Source organism: Suricata suricatta, chromosome 4, assembly GCF_006229205.1.
Source record: "Suricata suricatta isolate VVHF042 chromosome 4, meerkat_22Aug2017_6uvM2_HiC, whole genome shotgun sequence".
In the NCBI taxonomy this organism is placed as follows: Eukaryota; Metazoa; Chordata; class Mammalia; order Carnivora; family Herpestidae; genus Suricata; species Suricata suricatta.
In genome coordinates, this window is record NC_043703.1 from 101,331,847 (window position 1) to 101,356,643 (window position 24,797).

General features: G+C 39.1%; 1 protein-coding gene across 3 annotated transcripts in view; it reads right to left on the reverse strand.

The window, feature by feature from the left end:
• EFEMP1 (EGF containing fibulin extracellular matrix protein 1) overlaps positions 1–24,381 on the reverse strand; it is a 60,584-nt gene extending 36,203 nt beyond the window's left edge. The window contains exons 1-5 of one of the 3 annotated variants that reach the window (XM_029937395.1): positions 24,155–24,381; positions 23,381–23,425; positions 22,800–22,887; positions 18,716–18,764; positions 18,156–18,569 (exon numbers count right to left, since the gene is read on the reverse strand). In XM_029937395.1, coding sequence (XP_029793255.1) covers positions 18,156–18,569; positions 18,716–18,764; positions 22,800–22,880 — 544 coding nt within the window. In that variant the 5' untranslated portion in view covers positions 22,881–22,887; positions 23,381–23,425; positions 24,155–24,381. Of the gene's footprint in view, positions 1–18,155; positions 18,570–18,715; positions 18,765–22,799; positions 22,888–23,188; positions 23,207–23,380; positions 23,426–24,154 lie in introns of those variants that run through there. The other 2 variants (XM_029937396.1, XM_029937397.1) reach the window with 2 other exon arrangements.
• Between the last annotated feature and the right edge of the window lie 416 nt (positions 24,382–24,797).

The window sequence follows — 24,797 nt, forward strand, 5'->3', positions numbered from 1 at the left end:
TTCTGTATACAGGGCTCCAAAAAGCCCGTTATGGCCCCTATTTGCAGCACCTAATTCCTCCTTTGGACCCTGCCACTGCTTTTACCATTGGCCACCTGGGGAATAAGGCTCTCAACTAAGGTTTTATTGACCTGAATTGTTAAGCTGTATTATTTGTGTCATTTAATTTTTGAAAGATCTGACCTTACCTTACCTCTTCAGTTAGCCTGAAGAGTCCTTGCAAGTAAGGTGGTATGTTTAGGCATCTAGTACAGTTTGAATACATAAAAACTGAACACATCAATGCATGAATTGGTGAATAAATGACTAAAAACTGAACAAATGAATGCATGAATGGTGCAGATTTCAGGGTGTACATGAGAAGACATAGTCTAAATTTACACTAACAATTTGGGGTCTAGCCAGGGAAAGGTGGAGTTCTTTAAAGCCAAGGCTCATGATTTTTAAATTACCCTTTTATGCTTCCAGGGCAAAAAGCAGTGGATCCAGCAAGAATGGTTAGAAACTGTTTTTTTAGTTCCATAATCACTCAGTTGAGAATTTAAGATCATGTATGAGAATTTAAGATCAGCATGAAGTTATGGCGACAACCCGGCCACAGAATGTCTCCCTTTCCTTCTACTCAAGGAGGGGATGTGACCTCATTCTCTGAGAAAGGATTCTCCTCCGAAGCACTCAAGGACTATCTCTGAAAAATTAAATGAAATGCAAAATGGGGGCAGGACAGAATCAATCTTACTCAGAGAGCATGCATGAGTTCTGTGGGGAAAAGTCATTGTTGAGTTTTATAACTTTTTTCTTTTAAATCTTTGAAAAAAGAAATCAACTCTGGTTTCAGTTTAATTTAAAAAAAAAAACCTACAGGACCACTTCTTCAAATTTGTTCCAGATGGATTTAGTCATAGAATGATTGATTATCCACTCAGTGTGAGCTATGTGGTTAAACTCAGAAACCTACAACAAACTGATTTCGAGCTGTGCTTCATGGTAAATGGCAGAAAGGATAATCCTTAAGCTGTCATTTTAGAGTTAGTGATGAGGAAAGAGGAATTTAGTGGGCTACTTATGTCAAGAGAACGTATTAGCAAATGGATGGCTGAATATGAGGAAATCTTATGAGCGTAATACTTTTTTCCCCTTCTCTGGATTTCACAGTAAGGGGAACCACATCTGACTGGGAGCTCCCTTGGAGACTGCCCCAGCTCTCACTGCCTGCTTCACGGACCAGACCCACCTCCCCAAGATGGTTCAGGCCCGAGGCTCTACATGGCTGCCTAGTACCTAAAGTATCCCAATAACTAGGATGATACTCTATCTAGTACCTACTCAACAGGCCTGAAAAGGTTTTTATTATTGGGATCAGAGACACCTGGGCAAATCTAGAAACTAATTCTGGGAAAAGTGAACCAAAGAGAAAAGGTACTGTACTCCACACAGAGCTGCTTCATGCACTTAAAAAGCAATTTAAACAATTTCACAATAAAATATTATGGAAAAAAAAAGCAATTTAACAACATTTTGTTCATTTTCATTTTAAGAAAAAATAAAACCCTTCCTTTGGATTTTAATTACTACTTTTAATAGCTGTGTTAGCTTTTTATCTATCCTTTCCATCTAGTTAATTCACAACTGAGCTACTAGAATGTTCTTTTAGGAGAGTTTGGATGTGGCTGGTGGCTTTCCACCCATGCCACCGTCTCATTTTACAATTTCTCCTGTATGTTGTTGAATTTTATGGTTTCCACCGTCATTGATTTTTCTGTTTTTGCTCATATATCTTTTCTCTTTTTTCTTTCCTTCAGAGTGCACTTCTGTTTCATTATTGTCTTCTTGTTGAAAAACAAGCAACTATCCTGGCTCCTTATCAAGATACCTACTCCTTAGAATCCCAAGAAAGTCTATGTTATATTTTATGGCTTCTGAATTTTTAAGTCTTACATAACCTATTTATTGTAACCTTAGGTTATATTCAGCCCATGTCTCCTAGTACAGTTTTGAGGCAAAAGGTGTAAACATGTTTAAACACGGTTAAACAGAGATTTCTATGAGAGAGATGGAGAACATTTTCCACGATTCCCCAACTAACACAAATATCACAGATGTCTAGGACAAAAGTTAACATGAAGCAAAAATAATGTTGTTAAATTTATTTTATGTAACAAGCATCTAAGCTAATGCTAATCTGCAAGAATAAAGGTAGTTCTTGTGTTTGCTCACAAAGTTTTTGTTTCATGGCTACTGTTTACTTGTAGAGTAGATTAAAGGAGATTTTAATTACAAAGTTTCAAAATCAAAGAGTATGGTCATAATTACTTAGGAGTAGTTTTCGACAGGACTGGTAGGATTTTTGAAGTTACAAGTCCATGAAGGAGAGAAGGGTACATTCATTCAAAAGGAGCTGTCAGAAGAGCGAGGTTCTTCTTACAGATAGTACTTTGCCTATTTCAACCACACCCATCAGATTCTATATCTGAATGAGTCATTCAGTCTCTTGCACTGCTGTGGAGGTGGGTGCATTTGCTTTTTAATTTATATTTTGCTTTTTGAAACTATTCAGAATTCTAGATTTAACTCTAAAGCTTTGGTTGAAATCAATGAGGAGGGAATTTTAATTACACGCTATGGTAGGCAGCTTCTGACATGGCTCCCGTTGATTCCAGATTTCTGGCATTTATGCTGTTGAATGTGGACTGGATCTCGTGACTTACTTCTAATGAACAGAACATGGCAAAAGTGATGGGTTGTCAGTTCCATGATTAAGTTACAAAAGGCTGTAACTTCAGTCTTTGTAGCGTTCTCTCTCTTGCTGGCACTTTCTCTTGCTGCCTCACTTGCTTACTTTGATAAAGAAGGCTGCAACGTTGTAAGTGCTCTATGGAGAGGCATATGTGGCAAAGAGTTGAAGGAGGAAGAACCCATGAGGAACAGAGGCAGGAAATAAATCCTGCCAACAACGACCAGGGAGAGAGCTAGGAAGTGGGTCTTTCCTAGTCAAATCTAGAGATGGCTGTAGTTTTGTGAAAGACCCAAAGCCAGGGGACCCAGCTAAGCCACATCTCGATTCCTGACCCAGGGAAAAAATGTTTGTTGTCTAGCCGTTAAGGTTTAGGGTTATTTGTTATCTGGCAACAGATAATTAGTGCATAGACTTCCTCATGGTTTCTGTGTGATGGAAAATAATACATAAGTTGAGGGAGGACTGGTTACTTGGTTGTAAACCTGGTTTGAGTCTGAGGCTAAAAATAAAATCCCCAAATGTGAAATGAACAGATTTGTAGAACTTAAACAGATTGTTCTTTGCTGAAAGGTACTTAGGAAGGCAGGAAATCTTAGTTGAAGGCAGGAAATCTTAATTCAAAACCAAGAAAATAATACGGAGCCTTTAACATGTAGTGTTGGTACCTTTACATTTTAAAGCAGTTTATATTAATACGTGCAAAAAGTATATTTACTATGCACCATAGTAAAAATAATTCCTTTCTATGCTAGAATTGAAATGGAGTCTGGGGCTGGGCCATGAACCACAATTACCCTTGTCAGTGCCTAGAGAAAAGACCACAGTAAGCTAGCTTTTAAAGCTTCAGTGATTTGGTCCAGACTTTTAACAAACAACCAGTACTAGGTGTGAACTGTTTTGTCAATAAAACTTCACGTCATTAGAACTGTCTGGTTTTTTGTTTCTGAGTCATTAATGCTATTATAGTCACAGAACGCACCTGCATTCTTCCCTGGGCAGATTTTAACTTGCTCTGGTATGTTTTCCTGATAAAAATACCATCTGAAAGGCAAAGAACTTCTATCAATAGAGTCACTTTACATAGAAGGCATGTATCAATCAAGAGCCACAGAGTTGCCACACTTCTAAAGCTTATAACCCAGACAAAGTGCATTCTCAATTCTCTTTTATTTTCTCCCATTTAAAAAAATTATTTTGAATTAAAGCTGGAAAGGACAACTCTTTTAACTTTAACATCTGAGAGAATTGAGGCCCAGAGAGGTTAAACTGGTTTAACATAGTCCGAGTCACTTAAAGGGAAGACCCAGATGGGAACCTTTGTCTCTTGCTGAGTTTCATGGGGTTTCTGTCACTCTTGGCTGCTGAAGACTATTTTCTGGGATCCTTCTGAGCACTGAGGCATAAAAACATCCCACTACAGGAGAAAATTCTATTAATTAGTAAGCAAAGGAAATCTATGTATTACAGCTGTAGCCGTTACAACAGAATTTGCATTGGAGAAACTGAGTATTAGCCAGAGTAGAAAAATACTTTCTGAAAGTTGTTTTTTTTTAAGACAATTCACCACATGCAAGTTATACCATATTTTGCTAAAGGCAGAAAGTAGAGGATGAAGAATCATGAGACATATCAGCTTCCTGGTGGGAAGCACAAATTGTCAACTACTGGAAGATAGGCTGTTATATATTAACAAAATCTGGGGACTTTGCAGAAACGTGAGATCTCGGATCCTATTGAATCCGAATTTATTTTAATAGGCTCCCCAGGTAATTCATATTTCATTACAATTTGAGAAGCACGGGTCCATCACACATAGCATATAGAAGATTCTCAAAAACATCAGACAGCTGAATCCCAAATTTAAAACTTCCCTAGCTAATTTTATTAAAAATGAAAAAACAGTAAAACTAACTTACTCAGGGCCATCATTCCTTTTTTCCTTCATCAGTTTATTATTTGAGGAAAATATGCACTTATATGTATGAACATAGTGGAATATGATGGTAATTGTAATACTATTTTATAAGATACTTCAGTAGAACCTATTTTCGATTAGTATAGTCTACACTTGCTCATTGTCCTTAATGTTCCTATCTTGCTCTCCTTTTCTCTGTTCCAATTCCATTCTACATCTCTCTTTTTTTTTTTTTTCCTGCTCCTCAGTCTTACAGTTGCTCCTGTCTCTCAGGGTAAGAGGAGATTCCCGGAAGAGAAGGATATGACTCAGCTGTTTGCTCTATCTTGCTTTTTTTCTCCACCAATGTGTGACTATGGTTCTGGCCTCTACCTGAACAGGTGTTCACTGCAGTTTTTGCTTTTTCCTAGATGACCGATTTTCATACTGAGTGGTACACAGTGATGGTAGGTGATGTTGGGGGAGAATGTCATTGTTAGTTGAGTCACTCCGCAGAGGAGCCAGAGTAGTCCTATAACTTCAGGTTTCATCATTTCATCCTAATAATATTTGGTGTGTATATATATATATATATATATAATATTTGGTGTGTATAAATATATATACATATATATATATTTAAAATCAATCAAGAAGAAAGCAATACTTCAGTCATGAATTTTCAGCAACTGAGTTACTCAGTTGCGAACTTTGTGGATAAGAGGTTCCCCTAACTGCAAAAGAGAAGAGAAACTATTTCTTCTCCTTGAAGGGAAAGTGGTGTTTTTTTCCTGCTGGTAGTAGAATTTACATAACAGTGATGCGTCATCTATGAGAATAATTTGTAAATGTAGCTCTCCCAATCAAGTGCAAAGATGGGGTCTGAACTTGAATCTGCAGGGATTCTTCTTTTCCTGACTTAATATCTACACTGAGTAGTAGGCAGTCTCCTTGCTAGCAGGTAGTTTTATCCACTTAACGGGACCTTTATTTGATTTTTTAAGCTCTTGAGAAAATTCAAAACACGACTCATACTTAGACAAATAATTCATACACTCTTCCTTTTTGAGGTCTTCTTTATTTTCTCTTGTCACTATAAACTGTTCCCTTAATATGAGACCAGAAAGTGTATTTTTCAAAGAAAAATAAGGTAAGAGCAATTTGTAATAGATTTATAACACTTTTGGTAATGTGTAGTTCTGCCTTCTCCTAACTTTGATATTATAACCAGATTTCCCAACAATTCTTTAAGACTTTCTATTAGAACCCTTATACTGTTTGTGGCCAGGTTTTTACAATGACGACTAAATAGCTCAAGATCTTCTAATAGAGATCTTCTAATTCTGATGGTCTATTTGGGATATTAACCATCTGTGACAGCTTGGTTTATTGGAAACTATGGGTCTGGCATGCTTACACAATCCATTTTTCCACTTAAATTGAAAAATCAATGAGAAGGTTTTTTTAGTTTACTTAGAGTTGAACTCTAATTTACAATGGTTTTGTTATTTAACTTTTTTTTGTTGTTGAATGATGTATTCACCAAATAATCTTTCCTGCTATTTCAGAACTATCATTAGCTGCTTAAATTGCACCATGATTAAGTTTCCTTCTTTTATTTAGCTTCTTTTTTTTTTATCATTAACTTATTTATTTATTTTTCAATCACTAAAGAAGGAAGGTCATGCAATTGAAGTTCAGAACAAAGCCCTGCATCTTTACCAACTTGTGTGTGGGTGTATTTTTTTTCCCTCTGGCTACCTCCCTGGATTAGGGTTCTTCTGATACACCAGGTCATGAACTATTTTTACAAAAGGGGCCCATAGCTTTTACTGGGAAGTTTAATTAATCATGAATGACTGGAATTTTCTGGTTTGCTTATTGAGTGGATTTTATTCCAGGCTACCTCCTGACCATATAATTTGCCAAACTCTGAAGAATAAAAGGGCTTGGGGATTCAGTGTCAGGTCCAGATAAGTGAGTTTTTAATCCATTCTATGATGGTCTACCTAACAAGTTTATTTTGTTAAAAATTCAGTTGCTCATTGTAGCATGCAAAGGTGGGTCAGGATGGGATACCAGCAAATCTGTGAGAAAGATTAGTAAAGAAATGACCAGGAAGCTGCAGAAGTGTATGAGAGCAAGGCCTTTGAGGCTACACTGTAGCACTTTCACTTCTATTTTATTGACCTTGACTACTCCAATTAACAAAATTACTTGTTGATTAAATAATTCAGTAGCTGTCCAAGGTGCCCTATTCTCCTGTGGTGGGTAAACACATGAATTTAGAAAGCAGTTTCCAGGGTTGATTTTACAGAAATAACGAGCAAGTAAATGAATCATTTTAGAAGCTTTACCAACTTTGATCAGCTTAATTTTGATATGTGTTACTTTCCTACCAAAACTGATGATACATCATATATGTCTGTGCATGTGCAAGTATATGGCTGTTAACTTGGTGTGTGTGCGTGTGTGTGTGCACACATATATGTGTGCGAGTTGGAATAAACGCAATCTAGGCAAGAAAGGGGACAATGGGCCTGCATAGGCAGATTCTAGGGTGTCTTTTAAGAACTTCTTCTAAAATGTCCTTTTTTTTAAATATGAGGTATCTTCTGATATCACAAATTGCTCAGGAAAGAAGATGGATAAGTAGAGAAAACCGTCTTATACAAAAATCTCTCTTCAGGCCTCAAATAATAAAAAGCAGTGATTAGAAAAAAATTCAATGGTGGGTTTAGTAAAGTTAAATGATGCCAGATACCTAAATTGCTCCTATATTTTAGGAGGATAATTAGAGTTGAACTAATCCTCTAAGAAGACTCTTCAACAACAGTTTGAAGGTTCAACAGTAAACTCTGAGAAACGGACATACTGTTCTTCATAATTTTGGTGAATTAAAAAATACTGAAATATTTATGTTTTTTACTGAATAGTAAAAATTCAACCACAATTTAATGGCATACTCATTTGTGAATGTATGTATGACAGGAGAGCTTTGTTGTAAAATATTTCACAAGTGAAATTAACTAATCAGCACTGAATAAAAAAATCTCCAAATCCAGATTGGAGATCTGGTCTCCAGCAAGGACACAGAATAGAGCCCCTTGAGTTGTTTCTCATTCTCAATCATGTTCCACATCTCCACTCAAGGGAGTAGGATTAGATTCCTTACAGCACACCTAGCTGTTCAGGGTGTAGGACTTATTTCATTACAGTCTCTAGAACTTTCTGAGATTTAACTATATGCACAAAAGCTGTTCTGATTCCCATCACAATTCTTATTTTAGCTGGAAATACATAGTAGCCACACACTCTGCTTTTCATACACTCTGCTTTTATGCATGTTTCTGGTTCACACTCTTATTTCATCTACGGTTCAAGTATAAGCTAGTTAGTTCACAAGGGGCCCTCGGTAAGCTGGGTTCTTTCTTCCTGGGTCTTTGGGATCCATGGCTCTACTTCTCACCTCTCAAGCAATTTAGCTCTTCCTATCTTGGGGCCAGCTCAGAACTACACTTCTTTAAGTCACCTAACACCCAATTAAGTGACTTTCTTGGATTCTACTTTTCAGCATTTGAACAAAGTTGATGTAAAAAAGATAATTTCTGAGGTGCCTCAATGGTTCAGTTGGTTAAGTATCTGACTTCAGCTCAGGTCATGATCTTGCAGTTAGTGGGGGCAAGCCCCCGCATCGGGCTCTATACTGACAGCTCAGAGCCTTGAGCCTGCTTCAGACTCTGTGTCTCCCTCTCTCTCTCCTCCTCTCTACCACCCGTGCTCTGACTCTCTCTCTCTCTCTCTCTCTCAAAATAAATAAAAAACATTAAAAAAGACTTTATTGCTGGCAGTTGAGAAAAATTACCAAGATGGATTGTTCTTATCCCTTTATCCTTTCTTACCCTTATTTTAGAGAGCTTTATCAAGTGCCTTGTGTTTGTTTACAATATCAGAGAGTTTATATATTTTCTAGCCTTATTGTTATTTCACTTCAAATGTTATAAACAACATTTCCCCCAAGCAACTGTATTTTCATTATTCATCATTAGATTTCTGAGGAATTACATATTTGATACAAAGATGCATTCACTAGTTAAATGACTTGTCATAAAGTAAAAAAAAATTCTAGTATATCCAATTACTAGTCTTGCTCTAGGAATAATAGAGACCTGTTTATTCACCAATGTTTATTGAAAACCTGACAATCCAGGATATAATGAGTTGACTTTATAGCTTCTTTCAAGTGGGTTAAGCTTAAATGGGAACAAGATATCTAAGCCCTCTATTACTAATGAGAAATTTGATAAAATACATAGTTGGGAAATATACTTCATATACATATTGTACTTAGTAGCTCATTTACAAGGATGGTTTTAGAACTCAGAGTAAACTATAAGCCTGAGCTCCCTGATGGTTAGAAACCATTCATTTATTCAATTACACACACACACACACACACACACACACGCACAGCATTTGCTTAATGTCTATTCAATAATAAGTAAAACAGGACACAGTTCAGGATGATATTTAGGCAGAGCTGCAGGAACTTACTAGTATTTTGTTGGGGAGAGTTGCTGAGGATGGAAGCAGTCACAGATATTTGCTGTGCAGTGGCTCACTATCATGTGTACTTTCTGCTTAGGTTTTCCTCCTCCCCCACTTTCCTCATTAGCGTTCCCGTCTGCAGCACTGTGCTTCCCAGGACTCTGCTGGGAAACCATGCTAAGGTAGAAGGAACATGGATACGATGCTGATTCTCTTGGTTTCTACACGATGGTTACTTCCTCTACTGTTTGGATTGTAATTTCCACTTTATACCTCTCAACTTCCCCTCACTGTTCTCTTCTAAATGATCCATTTGAGGAAGGAACCAGATTTTTGTTCTTGATCACATTTCTGGGGACATGTTTTCTTTTTCTGTCCAAATATGGATTTTAGTAAATTGGAAGGAAGCCCGTATCACACACTAGTTTTACTTCTGTTTGTGGCAGTTCGTTATGCAGTTCTTGTGATGTCCCATGTGTTACTTTGCTGGGCTGTTGTTGGTTTCTTTTATTGTTTTTTTAATTCTAATTTCTTAAAATTTTTTAATGTTTATTTTATTTTTGAGAGAGACACAGAATGTGAGCAGTGGAAGGGCAGAGAGAGAGAGAGAGAGAGAGAGAGAGAGAGAGAGAGAGAGAGGAAGACACAGAATCAAAGCAGGCTCCAGGCTCTGAGCTGTCAGCACAGAGCCAGATGCAGGGCTCGAACTCATGAACCATGAGATAATGAACTGAGTTGATGTTGGATGCTTAACTGACTGAGACACCCAGGTGCCTCTCTTTCACTGCTTTTTGATAACTGAGGGATTCATGATGCCAAGTTCCCTAAAGACAATGACTACTCCTTCCATCCACTCTGATTCTATCAAGGTGCCTCAAAACAGAAAGTGGTTCTCAAACTTGATTGAATATACTGAACATGAACTGAATGGGTTTGTGTTCTGTTTGATTAATTTCACTGTGGTATTGCCTGGTTACTCTTGACTAGTACAGATGCACAATTATTTGAAAAGTAGTTCAAGTTTTAGAAATTGACTTTGCCCAAATCTCAAGTTTTTCAGTCTATTTAGTATACATTTATATAACACTCATTCACGGTCTCTCCTTCCTTTGAATCTGTGGTCATATGAAATGACAGCAATAAGCTATCCATGTTGCTGCCTGTATCTTGCTACTCAGCCTTCTGTTCATGTCATTTCTTCACTTCATCTTTATTAAATGTTTACAAATCAGTTAGGTTCAAACTACAAGCCTGAAATTGTGGCTAGATGCTTGCAATGACAGCTGTAGTTTTCTGCCAGTGTTTGAATGCAGTTTTCTTGATCAGTTTTGTTTTTGAGTGTGCAACTTGCAGTTACCTCCTGGGAAAAGAAGCCTGCTAATGGATTTCAGATGTGGCATGAATTACTTATTTGTACATTCGTGCAAAATCAAACACATTTGGGACAAATTTTGTTTACTCATTGGTTTCAAAGGTTTCAAATTGTGCCAGTAATTCAGCAAGTGCAAAGGCAATTCTCACAAATGGGGCAACTTGTTGATTTCAGAGAATACAGTTTGAGACTTTCTTCTGGAGAAAGAAAGAATGAGCCAGTACCAGTGCACATTCCTGAAGTTACCCAGGCTTGCAGTTCTACTCTAATCTGCTTCTTTTTGCTGCTATGGCATGAGGGAAACTCATTCCACAGATTAAGTGTTAACTAGTTTTAACAGGAATCTCAACTTTGATGAGAAGTAAATCTTTTATCAAGTTTGAATTGAACAGAGACACTATGTGAATATTCTTCTATTATCTGGTGATAGTCGCAGAATCTATCTGGTCTTGGAAGGTTCTCCTATCACTACGGTAAAATGAAAGATGCTTTTAAGGCCAAAGTCAGAGTCAACCTCCTCTTTTGTGACTCTGCATGAACTGAACTTCCAAAAAGCATTACCTCATCTTGCCAGTTTGTGTCACTAGCATAAGGGTTATGGCTGTAGGAGGTGTGAGTATCTCTAAGCACCAATTATTACCACAGCCAAAGCAGAACTTAGAGTTTCACCTACTGACAATTTAAGGACCGTTAAGAGTATTTCACATTTGCAGGTTTTACAGAGAGATGCAAGGTTTCTTGTTTTCTTCTTTAGATGCCTCCTTTCCCTTTCTCATGCCCTACTAATAAGATTCACGACCTCTCATGTTTAGGAATCAGAGTACTGGTGATGACAGTAAGAAAGGTAAAAGAAGTAAAAGAGAAATATTATTCTACCCTAGAAACAGAATATATATGTCCGATGGTTTCTCTTTCCTACTGCACATTTTCCATGTAAAGAATTACGATGCTGCCCTCTGATTTTTATATAGCTGAATGCAATTTCTTGACATTAAGATTAAGGGCCATTGGTTCTCAAACTTGAACATATATCAAAATTGTAAGATTGTTGAAACACAGATTGGGAGCCCCCTCCCCACAGTCTCTGATTCAGTAGGTCTGACGGGGCCTAGGAATTAGCATTTCTAATAAATTATTGGATGATGCTAAGGCTTCTGGTCTAGGGACCACATTTGGAAATGGCAGAGTTAAGTAGTTATATAGCACAGTCATTTGCTGCAGAAGTGTGGTCATACTGACCTCTTTCATCCCTTTATCTAATAGCTGCCATACAACTTTTATGAATGAATTTTAAGGACACTTTGAGTGTACATGAATCAGATAAATATATATACTGTGAACAAAAGTGTATTAGTAGTAAGTCTTTTTTTAATGTTTATTATTTTGAGAGAGAGAGCTGAGGCGGGGCAGAGAGTGTGAGCAAGAGAGAGAGAATCTCAAGCAGGCTCCATGCTGTGAGCACAGAGCTTGATGTGGGTCTCGATCCCACAAACTGTGAGATCATGACCTGAGCTGAGATCAAGACTTGGATGCTTAACCAACTGAGCCACCCAGGCACCCCTAGAAATAAGTCTTAAATGAACTGGACATTCAGTGGTTATCGTGTTTGGAGAAGTAAAATTATGGAACTATATTAGATTTTTCAGGAGAAAATCAATTACTTCTATCACACAGCATCAGCATATTTAGTAATTAAGGTATCCCCCTAAACTCAACTCCTATCCATTTATATGGCTTTAGAGAATTTTTAGATACTCAAAGGTAATTAACAACCAAAAACAATGAAAAGCAGTAAGCAGACTAAATACCCATTTTATTTTCGGCTTGAAGTACTCGTTTCTGTTAATATCATAATTTACTCAATTATAGTCTTCCTTTAGCAAAATATCTATTTTCTGAGATCAAAGTCATTCACTGGGGTATATAATTACATGTAACAAAAATTAGACATTTCCTCACAAAACTAACCAAAGCGATGAGAAACCCTAATGACATTAGTGAGGATCAAAAACAAACAAACAAAAAAGGTAATGTTTGAAAGCTGTTTGGTAATGACAATGTCAGGTATGCTAAGCCAGTTGATTACACTATAATTTCTAACTCCTCTTTTGGATATGCGATCATTTAAATTTCGAATGAAAGAAGTCAAAGAAAGACATTCCTAGCATCTGAGAATCTGTACATGTTAGTTCAAGTTTCTCTCTCTCTTTTTTTTTAAAGTAGATGTATAGATAATAACTTCTTTCTTTTTCAAGATAGTATTTTAGTTATCCTTATGCTTATGAAGAAATGTGCAAAAGATAATAGGCGATCCCCAAGAGCATAGAGCTTCTTAAACCCTGAGCCTATATTTTTTTGTTCTTTTAGGCCTTAAAAAATGCAATTTTTTCTTTTTAATGTTTTAGTAGTGATAAAAATCAAATTGGATCATTTAAGAAACAGCTAAAAATAAAAAAAAATATTTAGACAAACAAAACTTTCTAGTTGACCCATGGTATTTAATTTGGCTGTGTCGTGCATTTTCCCCCAGCAGAAATGTGAAAAGATAAGCTACCCAAGGTATGTAGATGGTAATGTCTAGGTAGTCTGCACATGCAAAGTCCAGAACAATGTGGAAAACAGCTCTCTGACAAACCGGCAACTGAGATCCTACCAACTTCAGAGTAAGACTCTGTCCAGACACTTAAAAATCAGTGAAGTTTGGTTTTTGAAAGTTCAAAGCAAACTGAAAAAACAATTTCACTGGACAAACAATGCCTTAACCTGAAAAAATGGCTTTAACATTAGGATTTCCTCTCTCTCGGCGGTGAGGGATTTGGTTGTTGAGGGTATGCTAGAGTGATCAACCATCCCATTTGCTCAGGACTGAGGCATTTTCTGGGTTGTGGGGCTCTCAATAGTCAAACCGAGACAGTCTTGGGTAAACAGGGACAGTTGGAGACCCGAGGTTGTGTTTTCAGTTATACCTTACATAATACAAGCCAGGTACTGCTTTCTGGATTTGGCTCCATATTCAGCTTGTATCCAATTCATTTTCTGATGTTTCCGTTTCTTTAGCAAGTTAGTAATGATATCTGTAAATCCTGACTGATTTTTAGTAATGGCATAATTACCAGCTGTACCAGGGTACAAAATACCCTATGTTTAATTTTTTGAAAGTTCAACTGAGTACACAAATTCCTTCAAATTGGGCAATTGATGCTTTCTCTTACTTGCCAGTTCCCAAAAGAATTTTTTTTCCTACAAGAATGAGACTTTTAGAAAGTTATATATGATTTTAAAAAGCCTTCTCTTGGGGAGCCTGGGTGGCTTAGTCGGTTGAGTGTCCGACTTCCGCTCAGGTCATGATCTCATGGTTCATGGATTTGAGCTCCTTGTTGGGCTCTCTGCTTATAGTTCAGAGCCTGGAGCCTACTTCAGATTATGTGTCTCCCTCTCTCTGTCCTTCCCCCACTCATGCTCTGTTTCTGAAAAATAAATAAATGTTAAAAAAATTTTTTAAAGCCTTTTTTAACTCAAATTAATGATTTCTTTTTTAAAAAATTTTTTTAAATGTTTTATTTATTTTTGATACAGAGAGAGACAGAGCATGAGAGGGGGAGGGGCAGAGAGAGAGGGAGACACAGAATCTAAAGCAGGCTCCAGGCTCTGAGCTAGCTGTCTGCACAGAGCCTGACGTGGGGCTCGAACCCACAAACGTGATGAGATCTGACCTGAGCCGAAGCTGGCTGCTCAGCCGACTGAGCCACCCAGGCGCCCCTCAAATTAGTGATTTCTAAAGCCATTGCCTTTGAGGAAGATTAGACAGAGATTATGCAATAAAGTTGTAGAAAAGTAAAGTGACACACAGATGGATAATAATATATTACCCACTCATTTAACTTCCTTTTGGTGTAGATGAGTATCTGTTGTCTTATAGGTAGGTGATAGCTCATAAAGAAACAATTTCTAAAATTTATTTATATATGACTCCAGATATGTGCCAATGAAATAGTATTCATGTAATTTTATGGCTGCCAAGGATGGTGCTGTTCATTTGAAATTCTCAGTGCAAAGGACTCCCCCAGCATCACCCATGGTTGGCAAAAATTGTTTGAAAAAACTTAGTGTGAATTGATATTTGCATGTTATGCTGCTCTTTTAACCCCCTGGCTTTTGCACTAAATTGAAAAGTTCTGGACAAATACATGAAAAGGAGAAAAAAATCATGTTTTCACTAACTGTTAAAACACAGACAGCTGTTTAAAAATATAGGGGCGCCTGGGTGGCTCAGTCAGTTGAGCGTCCTACTTCAACTCAGGTCATGATCTCACAGTGAGATCAAACCCACTAAAGATGGGTTTGAGACCTGCATCGGGCTTTGTGCTGACAGCTCAGAGCCTGGAGCCTGCTTTAGATTCTGTGTCTTCTTCTCTCTCTGCCCTTCCCCCACTCATTTTTTCTCTCTCTCTCTCTCTCAAAAATAAATAAAACATTAAAAAATAAAAGTAAAGGGGCACCTGGGTGGCTCAGTCGGTTAAGCGTCTTAAGCGTCTGTCTTCAGTTCAGGTGGTGATCTCATGGTTTGTGAGTTTGAGCCCCGCATCGGGCTATTTGCTAACAGCTCAAAGCCTGGAGCCTGCTTCAGATTCTGTATCCTCCTCTCTCCCTGCCCCTCCTCTACTCATACTTTGTCTCTCTCTCTCAACAAAAAGCATTAAAAAAAGAAATTTAAAAATATATTTACAAAACAGAATACACTTAGAAATATCTACTGGTATTTAAATTATTGGGTGCCATCTGTGGCTGGTAATAGTATGTTCAAAGTTTATTGAGTTTAACACCAAAGTACAGTACAGATTTCAGCCATTAAATAAAAAATGTCCTCAGATTTAGGTTATGTAATGATAAACTGTACCTGTTGAAAAATATATTTGGAAAAAATAATTTTAATACAAATATGACTCATCTGCAGGCATTCATTTATTCCAATCCAGCAACCATGGTAAATGTGTTTGGATTACTGGGCACAGTACAAAACATTTAAAAGGGAGTAGAGGTCTTTATTAAAACAGAAGGCTCTTCAAACTCCACAATGATGTCAGAAATATAGGTCCTTGGAGCACATTACTGTTTTAAGCGGAGGTCCCCACACTTTCACATTGGTTATAAAACATTATTTTGTGCTGCTGGCCTGGACTGGGAATGTCATACATCTGCAGGCAATTAGAAGAAGCTGGACTGCATGTTTGATTAGCTCAATAATAAACGGGCACAAGTGTGACTCGACTTATGTTAGTCAGATTCCCCAGACAGATTATCCTGTTGTTATCGTATGAAATAACCCCCTTTTATCAACAATTAAGTAAATCCACATTTATGGGCACTTTGCAAAATTGTGAGGTGGGAAGAAATCCAACTTAAGCCTTAAGTCATCCAAAAAACTTTTAACCCTGCTTTCAATGATGCAGACCCCAATCCCAAGTTTTAGAAATTGGTTGAATTATGCAGAACAGTTGGGCTGGAAATACTCTGTGTGCACACAGTCAATAAGTGTATGTTTTTAGCATCTATCATAAGCAAGGCACTTAATTGTTTTAGCTTATACCTAAAGAAAAAATATTCTGATAGAAGAATTACAAATGTTGTAATATGTGAAAAGTAACTTTGTAAGGTAGTCTAAATCTTTTTCAGAAAAATTAAATAGGATTTAGTTTTTATTCTTCATGTTTTATTATACAGTTTCTACTATAACAAATACACATTCTAAGTCTTGAATATGCTTTATCATAGAACTTCTTCATTTGGCTCTAGACATTGTTCTTGAATTCAACCATAGTCCTCAATGATAGACTATAAGCTACTTTGGGAAATGACCCATTCATTTATGTTTGCTTTTTCTCCTAAGCACCATTTAAAATATAATCTGAAGCATGAAAAATAATTCAGTATATAAAAGCCAATACTTTAAAAATTTCAGCATAACTTTTCAGTTTCAGGAAAAATTCCACCAAGCCTTCCAATTCAACTATATATTTAAATAACAATTAAAAAGTTGTTATCTTCAATAAACTCAAGATACTTTTTATCAATATTTAGTTAAATACATATACATAAAGTAACCTCCTGAGGTTATCTCCTTGACATAATCCTTAAATTAAATATTGGAATATCAAGCAGATGCTGAAGCATTCATCATCAATATTGGAATTCTGACTCATGACAGTAACACGAAACAGATGCTAATATGATGCGCCCTCTGAAAAGTGACACCACCATACAGTGGGTTAGCTCTTGATGTGGGGTACTTAAAAATTTGAACACAAAATATGATAATAAAAGTTGGAGTGTCACAGGTGGCCTTATTTGATTTATAAGCCACTTGAAATATATCTCATACAGAAGATAAAACTCAACACTAGTGAAGGAAAGGGAGCACCTCAGGGAACCAGAAGATGCTTCTTTCACTTAATGCACCAGCTGGGTGATCCTGATTGAACCTCTTAGTGCTGAGGGAGGAAGGTGTTCTCTTCCTCACTCAGAGCAGGTAGAAGGTAAGAACTCCTGGGCCCTTTCCATTGGCCAGTGTGTGCCAGGCACCAGGGATGTAATATAAGGTCTATTCTGTCACCCCTGGCAGTGAAAAAGGAGTCTTGAGCTGCTATGGCCCATCTCAGTAACTATCTCCACACCAGGCAGATTTGAAAGGGTTTGCTAAGGAGGAAAAGGGGAACAAAATCTCTTAGCACAGTCCAGTTAGCTAATACACTACATATCTTCAAAGCCCAAGATTCTTATCATTTTGCTAGCATGAGTCTACAGCTGTTTCTAGAATAATACACAGTGATGTGTACTCTTTGTGAAAATAAACAGAAAAACCCAAGCAGATGGTGCCATGGTGCAAGTGATATAAGCAAAATGTACTCACATGACAACTTAAAAAGACATAATGTGAGTGGGGGAGATTTCCTCAAAGGTAACAAGAAACAGAAGTCCCATCTCTTTATCCCTCAGTGAGGAAAATAAATTAGTGGCAAGTTCCATAAAAAGAAAGCTTGAGAACCCAAAGGACATGATGGAGTAGCTTGACAGGCACGATTTCAAATTCCAAATGAATAACCTGACTGCTCCCGCTGACAGCTGTGACTCTAGCCCCACCGCCGGGGTTTGAAGGCTAGCTCTGCTCTCTCCACCTGTGTGACCCCTGGTTCTCAAACTTGGCTACATGCTGGAACCACATGGGCAGCTTTAAAAAAATACTGATGCCTGGAACCCACCCCCCAGAGACTGCTATTTAATTGTGCTGGGGTGTGGCTTGGACATAGAGAAGTTCTAAAAGCTCCTTAGTGACTCTAAATATGTGTAGCTGAGGTTTAGAAGCGCTGATGATCTCTCTCAGCCACAGTTTCCTCATTTGTAAAATGATGACATACAGGCAGCAACCACCTTTTAGGATTATTGCAATGATTAATTATTATTAACTATTATTAATTATTAGCAAGGATTCATTATTGCAGTGATTATTGGCTTGTGGGAATTTCTCAACAAACGTGAGCTGTTACCATGCTCACCACGAGGTGCACTTGGACCAGAACTTTCTTGTTAGCATAATCAGTCAGGCTTACCTTGACACACATTATGCTCACTCTGCTCATAGCCTGTCGCGCACTGGATCCGGTGAGAAGGGTTGGCAGGGATGCGCTGAGGGTCAGCTGGGTTCCGTCGGATGACAAAGTTATTTCGGCCAGTCTGCACTTCAGGGCCTGCAACCGCAGCAGCACTGGCGATGAAGCCACCCCCAGGCATCACTCCACTGGCTGCCATGCCACTGGCTGCCATGCCCCCAGCGCCTCCACCTGACGTGGCGGCAGCATTTGCAGCGGCACTCACACCTTCTGATGCTGGTGTTTCTTGCTGAGGTTGTTCATTATTGACAATAATCTGGGCTGTTTTAGGAAGGCAGAGGTATCCTCCGTAGTGGTTGACACATTTCATTCCACCTTTGCAAGCGTCTGGGACAATGTCACATTCATCAATATCTGTGGTCAGCAATAAAAGAAATCAGGACTCTTCTCAGAGGGAAATCTGAATGTGTAAACATATGCTCATGCCTTTTTGGTATGATAAAAACAGGACAGGGAGAGTGACATGAGATGGAGACAGAAAGTCTTTGAAGTTGGCTCACCTTTGCACTGCTGTCTTACAGGATCCCACTCATATCCATCTGTGCATTGCTGTGAAGAAACATCAAAGATGGGGCCAGGAGACAGTTAATTTGTGTATCCAACTTCCTAAGACGTCATTCTAAAAGCTTCATTCTTATGGCAACAATCCTTGCTCTAGAATCCTAGATAGATGATGTGATGGGTAGTTTAACATTCTCTAGATTTTTTTCTTTCTTTCTTTTTTTCTTTAAGACAAATCTGTGTATTGGATTACTTCAGGGGTCCCTTCTCAATCACCAGCTGCCTCATCTTTTCTGTTGTATTTGGTGCAGTTGCCCATCACCGTCTTGGAATTTTTTTCTCTGTCATGATACTCATCTTCTCTAATCTGTCTGAATGCTCTTTTTTGCTTTATTTGCCCTCCTTCCACATAAATTTTACCAAAATAAAGGAAAGAAAGAAAAAAAGGAAAATTCACCAAGTTCTTTTTTTCATCACTTGACTCTTCCCCTCCTCTTTCAGTTCTCTTAGAGCAACCCAGTGTGTGGCTTTCCTTATTCCTGTTCAGTGGAGTCCCAAGCCCCCCACTCACACCCTGGCCTGCCTCCTAGCTTCAATTCCTCTACTTCACTCACTGAACAAATCTTCTACTGAGTATTTTCTCCTACCAGCCACCCTTCTAATCCTTCAGGATGCAGAGGTCATGAAGACCTGACAGATCAGAAGAGAGACAAGTAGACAAGTTGAGGCAGGAAGTCAGGTGCTGTGACACAAGCATGTATGTGGAAGGAGTGACGAACTCTATCCAGGGCATGACAGAGTGGAGGAGAAGTTTTACAGGGGAGGCCACAGGCGAATTGGGCCTTATATGCTTTTCCCAGGGAAGAAGAAGGAATTCTAGGATTAGGGACCATGTGAGTAAAGGTGTGACATTTTGAAGAGGGAAGGAGCTGTGAGTAGTCTGGGTGGGGGATAAGGTTAGAGGGGCAGGCAGGAACTGAATTCTATCTTAAATGTCAATGAAACTCAAGCTTTATGACCAAGCTTAAGAGTCACCCAGGGTGCTTGTTAAAACGCAGACTCAGAGGATCTGATTCTGTACGTCTGGGTAGGGGCTTGGAATCTGAGTTCCTAACAAGCATCCCAGGTGATACCGTCACAGATTGCCTATAGGCCACTTCCTGAGAAACACTGCTGTAAGTGATAAGAGGCCTCTGAAGAATTTCTTTAATTATTTTTTTCCCTCAAGAATTTTTAAGCTCAGGAAAACATTTGACCAGATGCAGATTTGAGGGAGATGCTTCAGGAAAGATTGAGCAAAAGTACAGCGAATAAACAAATAAAGTTGAATTCTTTTAATAAAGCTGAGAGTTGCTCATGCACACAACAGAGGCTTGGCAAGTTAAATTGCTGAACGGAGACACAGAGCTCAGTTTAAATATTTTAATGATATCTGAAACTTCACAGGGTGAAAGCTAAACTCATTTTATCTCCTAAGCTAATTCTTTTTAGTTTCCCCAACCTGTCCAAGGTGCTGCCACCTTTCTTAGGACCCAGGATTACAACCTTAATATCCATACTGACTTTTCCAGTTATTCTCCTTCAAGCTCTGCAGACTTTGTGTCCATTTCTAGATCTATCATGTTGGTGAAAGCCTTCTTGGCTCCATGAGGAGGCAACGCTCTTGGCTGGTCTCCGTATCTCTGTGTACCACACACAGCCTCCATGATAGCCATTCTTGCTGTCTTGGTTATGTTACTCCTACATTTAAGAGCTTACACTGGCTTGCAGACCTCTCAACTCTAACTACTGCTGTCTTAAGTTTCCTTCCTCTATCCAGCTCCAGCTCATCTAACCTTGTCATCTCCTCAACTTGTCTTGGTTGTTTTTACCTCTAGACTTTAATTAGGTCACTTTCTCTGATTCAGGGGCCACTTCAGCCTCTCTAGATTAATCTAAAGTCATTACTTTCGTCAAGGTTCAGCACAAGGCTCAACCTTTTCCAATATGCCAGTACTGACATTAGTTGCTTCCTTGATTTTCTATTTCTTTAGCAACTTATATAGTCTATATAATGATAATATTTGTACTTGCTTAGTAACTTTGTAGTTTTCAACAGTATTTTTCCAGTGTAAATTCTCTGAGATGAAGGTCTGAATTTTCTTAGTAAACAAACTTAAATTCTTTTGCTAGTGGTAAAAATTGCTTAAGGACATAGCAGTTTCTTGGTGAGTAAATGGGTGAATGGACTTAAAATGGAAGGGGGATATGAGGCTGGCTTGTGGGTATGAGCTCAATCTTCTACCTTTCAAGTCAGGCACAATGACAGTTCACTTGAATGATCTATATGCTAACTAGAGAAGACACGCAGATTGTTTTAGGTATTTAGTTCCAGTACATTTAATATGGATCTACTATTAAACAAGCCTGGACTGAGTTTAGCTTCACCATTTGCTGGCTGTGTAGGCTTCAGCAAGTTAGATACTTTGTCTGATCTGCAGTTCTCCTATTGGTGAAAGGAAGATGATACCTCTTCTCTCATACTTCACCATGAAAATGAAAGGAGATGCTGTCTCCACAATGGGGAACTCAAAGAATAATTCCATCTTATTCTTTAACCATGAATCATTAGGCATACACAGTTCAAGAGAGAACAGACCCAATATTAGAACAAAAAGGATGTTGTATCTGGAAAATCTGCTATAATAATAATAAACCCTAGTTAGTGATCTAAAACTATAGTGTTTAATCCACAGGAAACTTTTCCTGCTAAAGATGAATCTGATTTAGCTGATTAACCAAAGAGAAGCGGGTATAAGATAAGCAATTGTAGCAATAAAATACTTTATTGGATGAATATAAAAAATGGGTAGTCAATTTCACTCTAGCTTCCTAAGAAGGTAGTAAGTTTAGCCTAAATAATAAAACATTCTCATTTGAAGATAAACAACACATGTATTCATTTCTTGTGCTTTATTTATCTTCAGCAGAAGAAGCAACTACATTTATCATTAAGTTAACAAAATATTTATGTGAAACCCTATTTGATTTATAGTTGATCTGAACAACAAGAAGGAACATTTTCCAGATAAATACTAACATTCTAGGGATAATAGGATACCAAAAAGTGAGATAATGTTTACTATCAGTAACTGACATTAGCTCACTTTTAGGAGTTTTATTTTCAAAAAATTTTCACATTCCTTTGAGTAGGGTCACTTAATTTTAAATTGGGAGCAAGTAGAAAAATATGTTTTTTCATATTATCATCCAGGACAAATGCTACTTGTCTCACAACACAGGTTAAAGAGTAGAAAACACAAAACAAAAGCAAACAAAAAAGAAAACACAAAACAGAGGTGCACACAAGCTCACCAGAAGTGAGGTTAAGTGTTGCCCTCTGTTCTCACTACATTCAATCCTAATGGTGGTATGGGTCCGATGATGTTTTCAATATTTTATTAAACATTGGTTATACCCATGCAATTAATTAATCAAATACTAGTTGGAAATAATCAGATGTAATTAATTAGAAAATGCAAAACCAAATTTTGCACAATGCATTTTAAGATCACTTTGGCCAATACTGCATCCTGGTAGCACATAAAGTTTACCTGAAAGGCATTTATATGAATTATCATTTATACTATAAATGAATATATAACCTTTATAAATTCAATACAGACCCTTTACATGAGAACATAACTCACACACACAAATGAGGCACATGCTTTCTTTTGGGATGTTTGTTTTTATCTGCCTGTAATAGGAATCCAGGTTTTCCAATTTCTTACCCCCATTAATTTACTGGATGTGTGGGAAACATGTAGCTTACTTAGGTTTTTGTTTTTAAAAGGGTCTCCTTTTTTGGTCTTGCAGAATCATTACATTTTGTTCTCTATCTCCATTGGTGATCTAAACGAACTTTTGAAGGAACCAGGGGAGATATAAATAAATCTTAAATGTGAACTATACTAAAGCGTTGTTTAATTTATTACCCTCCACAGCCTACAGCCCACATATACCGGCAGGAGTGGATAAAGTCTCCCTTGTGTCACTGAATCCCGCTGAACCGCACTTATCTCAAATTCCATCACCCCTTACCGTGTACGTGATGGTTTCTTCGGTGTCCTGTGACTTGACCAGAGCCAGAGTCAGCATACTTAGGAAAAGGGCTTTCAACATCGTGAATCTCAAAGAAAACACAGGACAAATCGGTGCTTAGTATCTGCTGCGGGGTGTAGGGGGTGGGTGGAAATAACAAAAGTTTAGCTGTGAAGTAACAAGTAAGGAAGGTCAGGAGGGAGAGGTTTAGGTTCCATCACACTCAATTTCCAACCTACTTTCTCATTCCCCTTCCCCCTCCTCAACCTTCCCGTGGCCAAACGAGGCACCGAAGACTGTAAAACGGCTGCAGAATTACATTTCACTTTACTCCATCCAGCTGCGCTTAACATATACAAAGGCTATTCAGCGAGCACTTTATACTGTACCTACACGACAGGTTCCAGAAAGCGGGTGGAAGGGAAAGAAGAGAGGGTAATTAATTTCAAAGGAGATGGTGTGTGTGTGTGTGTGTGTGTGTGTGTGTGTGTGTGTGTGTGAGAGAGAGAGGGGGGGGAGGAAGGAGGTGGGGCAGCAAATCTCGGATTCCTTGAACGTTAAGGCTTTGCCTATGTGCTCACCTCCAGCTAGTGAAGGAAGTTCCTTGCACGGCTCAGCAGAAATACCTGTGAATCAATATGAATTACCTTGGCTTCAAACTTTCTTTTTTAAAACAAAACACCCAAACAAAACTCGAAGAGCAATCTCCTTCCCTAGTAGAATACCTGCCCTCAGAGTTCCTTCGCATATCCCCCAGCACAAACTCTCTAAGTGGCATTTTCACGCCAGTTCTCTGCGCGCAGCTTTGTGTAAAAGCCCCAGGTTGTGTGGAGGAGCACCCCAAAGCTTCTGATTCACTGCGCATTATCAGTCCCTTGGTACCCAACACGCTACCTTCAGAATCCGGCTGCCTAGGGCCAGAACCGGGGGACCACACCGCAGCCCGTCGGCCTGCCCCCAGTGAGGAGAGGTCCCCTCTCTTAACAGAGAGTTAACAGGCGGCAGTCCCTGGGAGCTGCTCAGCGCTCCAGCTTCTAACTAGCTCCTATGGAATCCAGGTGTGGCTTAAATCTCGTACATTAGCCCCCGAAACTTTCAGAACCTCGTTTATGGGCAAAGCCCAGGCGGCTGGCTGATTGTCGGCGCGCACACACTTGCCCATCCAAACAGATGTCATCGGGTACTCGCACATGCTGACAGATCGCATTCCGAGACCGCACACCTCCACCTTCCTCTCTGCTTGAGAGATCCTGCTGTGTGTGGGACAGTTCTCGGGTACCCTTGCACCCCCGAGGTCACCCTACTTATTTCCCTGCGCGCTGCCCGGCGGGCACCGGGTGCGTCGGGGCTCCTACCTGTGCGGCCGCGCTGCGCTCCGGGCCTGGGCTGCTGGGGGAGAGCGCAGGGGAGGGCAGCCCGGTGGGTCTGAACCGGCGAGGTCTGGCAGCGGCCGCGGCTGCAGGAGGAGGAGGAGGAGAGAGGGAGGGAAGAGGGAAAGAGGGAGGGCGAAGGGGGGCGGAGGAGAGAGCGGAGGGAGGCGCAAGAGCTGAGCCCAGCACTGCAGGCCCGGCGGGAGAGCGCGCTTCGCTTCTAGGTCCGCGCCCCCTCGTCTTAGGGCCCTCTCGGCCTCCGCGCCTGCCCTCCCCTGCCAGCCCCACCCCACTTCCCAGACACCCCGGAACCCCAGGCCGAAGGTGGCACGTTAGGCGTAGGAGGTCTTGGGTTTGAATCAGCCTTGGTGATGCTCCAGCTTTCCGGACTGTATTTCGTGCCCCTTAGAGGGGAAACTTCTCTCCCAGAGAGCTGCTGAGGGTCCTGAGGAATTGCTTTTTTTTTTTTTTTTTCCAATAAGTGACTCCTAGGACAGTAAAATAACCCATTTATTGAACTAGTTCTTTTGCCTTTTTTCTTTCAAATGCTTTTTTTTTTTTTTTTTTTTTTTTGCGTGGGGGAGAGTCTGCTTACTCAAAGGTAGAAAAAAGAGAATCCATTTATTCC